Genomic DNA, 8,061 nt, shown 5'->3' on the forward strand with positions numbered 1-8,061 from the left:
GCTCTAAATGGGGGCCCCAGTGACCTGTGTCTGTGCGAGGGAAAGCAAGATCATATTTCAGTGTGAGTGTGCAGGTGTTCCAACAACTTATCCTGAACAATCCTTACACTCATATTCAAATGCACTGCAGATAGCAAAGAAAATATTTCACTGTACAGGGAAACTTGTTTCTACACTGTACATGTGACAATAAACACGGTGCTGAATCTCAGCACCTCTAAAAGCAAGCAACTTCAGAGTGGAAGAGGGTCCAACTCCTTTCAAGGAAACCAGTTTCCTGAGCCCAAGCTGTGCGTTGAGGCGAGACCAACTAAAATATGTAGTCATGAGTCCCAAGGTTGCAGGCCAAGCCACAAGGCACTTGCCATTGAGCCCATACCTCAGGCCTGGTTCTGTATGGGGGCCCCAGTGACCTGCCTCTGGGCAAGTGAAACATATTTCATCATGTCGTCATTTCCATCATGCAGGGCTGCCTTAACGGTGCTTTGTCATGGGTGACCCTACCAGGAGCATAAAGCCTTGGACAACAGAGCCCATTGCATCAATGGGACACGTATACGTATTTTTTTTACAAAAATTACCATACAGCTTCCATCTCCGGTGCAAATGAAATAAAGAAAGAAATGTTATGTTGTATCACCTTTAAAAAGGTTTTCTTGTGGATACTTTAACAAAAGTAAAATCTGTAAGGTCATATAACCAAAAACATTTACAACATTACACAATTTTAGAGCATTTAAAATTACATACAGAGAGCAGGTAAAAGCAAAGGACAGATTGCAAAACTGACTCTTTCTTGCCCGGTAATTTTGGATCTACATGAGTTTTATCACTGTTTAACTGCACTTGCACAACCTTGGAAAATCTGCTTGCTTGTCACAGTACAAATGTCACAGTATTTGGAAATAGGGAAACACGGAAACATCAGACAGAAATATAAGAGGAGTCAGATCAGCAGTATCCTCACTTGTAGGATTTTCAGGCTTTTTTGAAACACTGATAAAACTTCAAGGTAAGTGTGGAGATTGAAATAAATAAAACAGAAGTGAAATGTACTGATTGGTCTGCATATTTCAGAGCTTTGATAATTGATATTTACTTATTAGGTCCAAATAACCATGAAGTTGCTGCTATTGGGAATCTTTGTCATCCTATTTGTGGAAAGTAGCGCTGACTGGACAAGTGTGTTCAAATTTCCGGTCGAAGCTGCTCAAGGTAAGTCGTGACATTGCAGTGACAGGATTAATATTCATCTTGTAATAATGTACAGTGTAACAATTAAAATTTTTATAATATTCTTTGTTCCAAGACTATATTTAACATAACTAACAGTAGTTGTTTTTTCTGAAACATCTCAATAATTTCCCCAAAGTCATGAGTATTTTTCTATTAAGGTGCTGGGGATATGTGGCGAGCGTATCAGGACATGAGGGAGGCCCAATATATCAATTCTGATAAGTACTTTCATGCGAGAGGAAACTTTGATGCTGCCAATAGAGGACCAGGAGGCAAATGGGCAGCTGAGGTTATAAGGTATGTTGTGTGGCAGAAATGCATATTTCAAATGGATGACCAAAATTATACAAGTGTCAAAAGTACGTAACTAACATTCTACCCTCACCAAATTAATAATAACTGAATACACAGGCTGTAAGTCTTCTAAATTAATTTGCAATCAAAATTGTCAGCTACTTTTTTTTCAAGCAAATTTCTTTGAATTCACAAACAAAACTGTGAGAAACTACTTTCATAGTGACACTTGCTAAAGACTCAATACAAAATATTCATCATTTGAACTTTTGCTACTGAGGTTCTCAGTCAACCAGGTCAAGTCTTGTCATTGCAACTGAACTTGATTTCTTCTCTTGATGATGTTTCACCTCTAATTTGAGAAGCTTCCTCAGTTCTGCTGGACCATTGGGAGTTTTGATATATGTGGATTTGGTTAGCAGAGCATTTGTAGATTATCATTCATTGCTATTACTAGTTAACACTGCACTGTTAACACTCATACTAGTTAACAGTGCAAATACATGGTTTTGACATATTTACTAAATACCTTATCTTATTCTTGATGACATTCATTCACCTGCATGTCTGCAGTGATACCAGAGAGTGGTGGCAAGGAAATTCGGGACGTGGATTCGAGGACACTGAAGCTGATCAGAGGGCAAACAGACATGGACGGGAAGGGAATGATCCAAACGCCTTCAGGCCCCCTGGTCTTCCTGACAAATATTGAGGATGATAAAACAACTGCTTCAAAATAAATGTTGAATACGTCATTTGCAACCCAACTACAGCACAGTATATTTATTTACAAAATGTCACTGTCTGCATTCCTGTTTTTTTGGAACCTTAATAAACCAATATATTCTCAGCTGGTTGCAGTCCATCACTGGGGTTGATGTAGCAAACATCACAGAAATCCCAAACAGAACAAACGGTGGAAACAGTCGTACATTGAAACATTTGCATACAATATGTAGACCAACTAAAAACAAATGAGGACAATGTTTCTCAAAAAGGTAACAAGAGGGCAGCAGACAAATGCTAAGCAATTTTGGGAAACTTTCTAAAATTGGTCAAAGAGCTGCTTTCTAATATCAACCAATGGTCTCTCTCTGAGTTTTTATTCTTGTGCTTACTAGATTTTAAACCCTGCCATTTCCTGAGGTGAAATTTCCTGCCTGAAAACTGATTGACTGCAGTGGATGATGGTAACCCTGGTAAACCCAGGATATTAGATGAAAGGACAGTGTCCCAGAACTTGTTGATAATGCTGTTTCACAAGTTGAGTGTAAGTGTAACGGTCTCACAGGAAGCAGAGTATAATATCACACACTGAAAATGGGTGAAAATAGAGTATGCGATATATCGAAAAGGGAGTTTGTGTGGCATTCCTGGAGGTGAAAAGACTGTCGTACGTACGGAGGAAGCCGCAAACTTCCTGGATCTTGTGATCAGCCTGCCCATTTGTCTGCAGATGGTGACCCGACAACAGGTAGACAGGCACTCCTAGGAGATGGAGGAAAGCTCTCCAAAAACCGGATATGAATCGCAGAGCCCGATCCGATACGATGTCCTTAGGTAATCCAAAGTTCCGGAAAACATGGGTAAAGAGGGCCTCCGCTGTCTCCGGGGCTGAGTAGGGATTAGTTTGCATGCCTTAGAGAACCAGTCTACCACCACCAAGATGCCTCTGTAGTCATTGGAAGTGGGGCAGGTCCATTTCATAGTTGACATGCAGATGGGACCACGGTTAGTGTGGAAAGGGCAGGGTAGCAATTCCCCTGTAGGCAGGTGACGACAGGTCTTCACCGTGGCATAATCAGTGCAGCGCTCAGCCAAAACTCAGCCACAAAGTGGTAGGCCATGTTAATTGACAGAGCGGGGTCAGCGGATGCTGGGGCGTGCCAAGGGGTCACCTACTTCCGCAGAGTCAATCGCTACAGACCTCCAAACTTCATGTGGCCTGCAGATTAGCTAAAGAACAGTGTGCATAGAACTTCATAGAATGGTTTCCATGACCGAGCAACAGTATCCAAGCCACACATCACCAAATGCAAAGCGTCGAACGCAGTGGAGCAGTGCATTGGAGCAGTGGAGACACATTCTCTGGAGTGACGAATCACACTTCTCCATCTTGCAATGTGATGGATGAGTCTGAGTGTGGCCCTTGCCAGGAGAACGGAACTTGACTGACTGCATTGTGTCAAGTGTGAAATTCAGTGGAGGGGGGATTACGGGGTGTGGATGTAGTTCCAGGAGCTGGGCTTGGCCTTAGTTCCAGTGAAGGGAACTCTGAAAGCTTTAGCACCCCAAGACATTCTGGGCAATCCCATGCTCCCAACTTCGTGGGGCCAGCTCCAAGCTGACCCTTTCCTTTTCCAACATGACTGTGCATTGGTGCACCAAGCAAGGTCCATGAAGACATGGATGACACAGTCTGGTGTGGATGAGTTTGACTGACCTGCACGGAGTCCTGACCTCAACCCGATGGAACACCTTTGGGATTAACTAGAGCAGAGCCAGGCCTTCTCATCTAACATCAGTGTGTTACCTCACGAATGCGCTTCTGAAAGTATGGTCAAATATTCCCATCAAAACACTCCTGAACCAACTCTTTCCCAGAAGAGTTAAAGCTGTTCTAGCTGCAAAGGGTGGACAGACATCATATTGAACTCTATGGATTAGGAATGGGATGTCACTTAAGTTCAGAGGAAACTGACTTTGGAAACTTCCATCCCTGATCGTGTTCCTTTCGTCACTACACACAGTTTTTGAGCATAGGTTAGGGAAGGAATAAAACAAAAATTAGAAATCGACCAGTATACAAACAGAGCCTAATCAGCTGCAAAAAAGAGGAATCCCATCCATGGCATGTTTGCAACACATTTCCATGCCTGAAGGGCAGCGTGTGATACTTTTGGTTTTCAAACTCAGGTAACTCTGTGTAGCCCTGAATTTACTTTACAATTACAAACATCATTAAGCTCAAACATGCTCGTTATTGCAAATCAATTCTGGTATACAAGTTCAATGACAAAATATTTTGGTTTGAATCGGACAGGCCATTCCTTCATTGTTCTCTACATGAGCCTTGGAATCTTCCAGAAGATGTATACACACCAGTTTGGTGCCCCATCCAGAACACCTTACATTGCTTCCCAGAAGACTGGATACCCCGAAAGGGTTAGTGAACAATTGTAAATACCCATAGTTCTCCTTCTGACCCCACGTAAGTTGAGGCTACCTTCCTGTTGAGTGGGGAAGTTCCAACTCAACTCACCCTTCAGTTCACCAACCTTCAGCCGGTTTACCACCGTGAAGGGCCTGGTACATGTAGTCATTTAATACCTTTGTCCATTGCCTAACCCTGAGGTCTCCGTGTCAGCCATGAGCCCACAGAGCTCCAGGAGCTTGCTCTGCCAACCTAATCAACAATGTGCCTTGTTATCCTCTTTTATTGTCAGTTATTTGAACCAGTCATAGTCTGGACTGTCACCAGGAACCACTTTACTTCTCAGACTGATGCGGCCAGATGAAACAGCTCAGGGGTACATGTACACATCAGCAATCATGGGTACATAGAAACTCCTCCTCCTTCTAAGGGGACAAGTCTAAGAGGAGCGTTTCTCAAATAATTGATAAATATCAATAGCCCAGTGCCTATTAGGTGAGTTTCACTAATACATACAAAGTCAAATTCAAATTATTTGAACACTTTTCTCTATGAACTGTCATGATACTGGGTTGGACCCAAGGCCAACACAAGACTGCACAAAAACAGAGAATTCCACCACCAAGTTTAGAGGAGGCAGAGGATAAACAGTTAACGGCAGGAGGCCAGGTAGGCCAACTCTGGGCCGGACAGGTGAGGGCAGAAACAGATAGCGCTGCAGGGCTGGGCAGTTATGAGGGTCCTGGCATCCAAACTCATCTGAGGGGACCCCAGTCAGATAGGAAGGTGCTGGCATACACCAAGAGAGGGAGGAATGGGGACTTGGACAACATTGGGGAACTGGTGACCAGGCAAGATGCACTGGTTTACACCACCAGGAGACAGACAAGGGATACAGCTGAAAGCATGTGAGTCCACAAGGACTGACAGACAAAATGTTCACACTAGGCGAGCCCAAAGCCCAAGTTTTCAAGTTCTCCCTGATTGCTGGGCACCAGCAGTGCACTCCAAAAGCACGGCAATCAGCAGCAGGTGTACTGCCACAGACCACAGCATGTCAGGAAAGTGCACGACTGCCTAATGCCAAACCCTGTGTCCATTTCTATACCTGCCTAGATCCCAGTTTGTGCAATTAAAACTGCATCATCCTTCACATAATAAACTGTACTTTTCAATGAAGTAATTCTACAGCAAACATTTGGCATGTTTTTTTTCCATTCCATTTTATCAAAACATGTTATCCACTTGATCATACCAGTGACAGCTTCTCTGTCATTGACTTGATAATCCTGAGGTAACAATACTTCATCAGTCAATGACAGATGTTATTTGCAACACATGATTGGCTGTTTAGTTCAGATCACTTGATGTTTTGCCCTTGTATGACAATGCACCCTTCTCTGAGGTTAAACTACATGCTGGATGATTACACGCCTAACTGCCTAATACATTCCGTATGGGAGTTCTAGAATGAACTGTTGTGAAGAATCAATGTTTTGCAACAGCTACTCCGGGTTGGGAAATGCAACACTTCTGGTTTTGGTTGCTTACCAAAGATGTCCTCTCGGGCATCTGGCTTCGTAGCCTCTGTCCTTTGTGGACTTGATCTGACTCTTTTGAGTAAAACTTTTGTTCATCATTTATGACATATTTATTATAGAATTCAATATATTTTCAAGTTTGTGATGCTCTTCTCTTAGATATGTTTAGATAACTGCATGTTTGCAGTTACGTGTTTAATATAGTGTCTCATTTCAATAATTCAGAATTAAGCTAAGATAAGCTAAGCTAAGATAAGCTAAGATAAGATAAGATAAGATAAGATAAGATAAGATAAGATAAGATAAGATAAGATAAGATAAGATAAGATGTTATTGATCCCCATTGGGTAATTTCAAGTGCCACAACAGCACAGGGCAAGAGGATAGGTATCAAAAAGACATTCAAAAGGACAAAGACAATAAATAAACAATAGATAAAGACATTTAATAGGACAGGGAGAAAGAAAAGTAAAAATTATAAAATAGATTAAAAGAACAAGCAGAGGGTAAGAGGGATTGTCCAGGATTGTACCAAGTTTGTCCTTCACCCTCCTCTCAGCAAGTTTCCAAACAGTCCATGTTCAGTCCCTTTACTGAGTGGCCTTTTTTGAGCCTGTTGACCGCACCATTCTTGGTACAGCACCACCAGCACACGCCAACAATGAAGAGCGCAATGCCTACCATAGACTGGTAGAAGGTCTTGAGGAACCCACTACAGATACCAAATGACCTTAGTATCCTCATAATTAACATCCTGCTCTATACTTTTTGTTAGAGGTCATCTGCATCGTGGGTTCAGTCAATTTTATTGTTTATGTGGATCCCAAGGCACTTGTATGAATTCACAATCTCCAAGCCCTTACCCTGGATGATGACTGGGATAGGTCTTCAGTATCTGTTTAAGTCCACCACCACCTCATTGGTTTTGCTGATGTTGAATTGTAGGTGGTTCTGGTTACACGCAACAAAACTCTTGATTAGTCCATTTTAATCCTCCCCATCATCATTGTTGATGCATCCGACTATGGAAGAGTCATCGGAAAACTTAGAAGGAACCAGAGTTGCGGTGGAAATCGAAGGCAAAGAAGGCAACAGAACAGTATTTTGGGGCACTGGGGTGTTAAGTGTGACAGCCTCAGATACACAGCCATCCACCCGCACATACTCCAGCCTTCCTGTGACGAAGTCCAAAATCCAGGCAGCGATGTCAGGGTGAAGATGCATATCAAGCAATCATAGTCTAAGTGATTCAGAAATAGGGACAATTTCTTATCTACTCTTGTATAGAAAAATAAATACCAGAAAGAATTTAGTCAAGGCTGCCTAGACTCATCCTATTAGTGTTGTGGGAAATGTGGTAGCTGCGATATAAAAAACTGTGCAGGCAGACTGATTTTCCACAGTAGTCATTTTATAGAAATTATCAAATAGCAATGAAAACCCCTGATGAATGCTTATGAACGTAAGTCAAAACAAACCACGTTGAGGGGCTGTTAAATGTTCATCCCAAAGCTTGTGGAGAAAAATTGTGTAGGGGGGGGTGTAACGCTGCTATCTTTATTTCTATCTCAAATTGAACATTTCACTATCAACATCATTTTGGATATGTTTTTGTTTGGTTTAATTTTGAATGATAAAAGTACTATCGTGGTGTTTTACCAAGAAAGGATCGTGGAGGAGTTTAATACTTTCACAAGAGCCAATAACAAATAACACTAAACTTGAAGATCCAGGATCGCCTATATATACCTGGCCTGCACTTAGTCCTGTAGATGAGAGGCCAACACCTTTCAGTGTCCGCCACACTATGTAATTTCTGCAAAATTCATTTCATAC

General features: G+C 42.1%; 1 protein-coding gene across 1 annotated transcript; it reads left to right on the top strand.

Annotated features, from left to right (window-relative positions):
• Positions 1-891: 891 nt before the first annotated feature.
• On the top strand, positions 892-2,380 carry LOC147217716 (serum amyloid A-5 protein-like). The gene is made up of 4 exons (XM_086175093.1): positions 892-1,012; positions 1,107-1,215; positions 1,395-1,533; positions 2,104-2,380. Exons 2-4 carry the CDS (start codon positions 1,119-1,121, stop codon positions 2,240-2,242), a joined length of 375 nt encoding a protein of 124 aa, XP_086031219.1. The 5' UTR covers positions 892-1,012; positions 1,107-1,118; the 3' UTR covers positions 2,243-2,380.
• Positions 2,381-8,061: the final 5,681 nt, after the last annotated feature.

The sequence above is a fragment of the Fistularia commersonii genome, chromosome 27 (genome assembly GCF_037954325.1).
Source record: "Fistularia commersonii isolate RoL2024-O1a breed Wild chromosome 27, RoL_Fcom_v1.0, whole genome shotgun sequence".
Lineage (NCBI taxonomy): Eukaryota > Metazoa > Chordata > Actinopteri > Syngnathiformes > Fistulariidae > Fistularia > Fistularia commersonii.

Bases quoted from the DNA above. Each gene is read 5' to 3' on its own strand.
- LOC147217716 (XM_086175093.1), top strand. From the start codon at position 1,119: ATGAAGTTGCTGCTATTGGGAATCTTTGTCATCCTATTTGTGGAAAGT. The intron at 1,216-1,394 runs GTAAGTCGTGAC...TTTTCTATTAAG, and splicing joins TCCGGTCGAAGCTGCTCAAG to GTGCTGGGGATATGTGGCGA. The intron at 1,534-2,103 runs GTATGTTGTGTG...GCATGTCTGCAG, and splicing joins TGGGCAGCTGAGGTTATAAG to TGATACCAGAGAGTGGTGGC.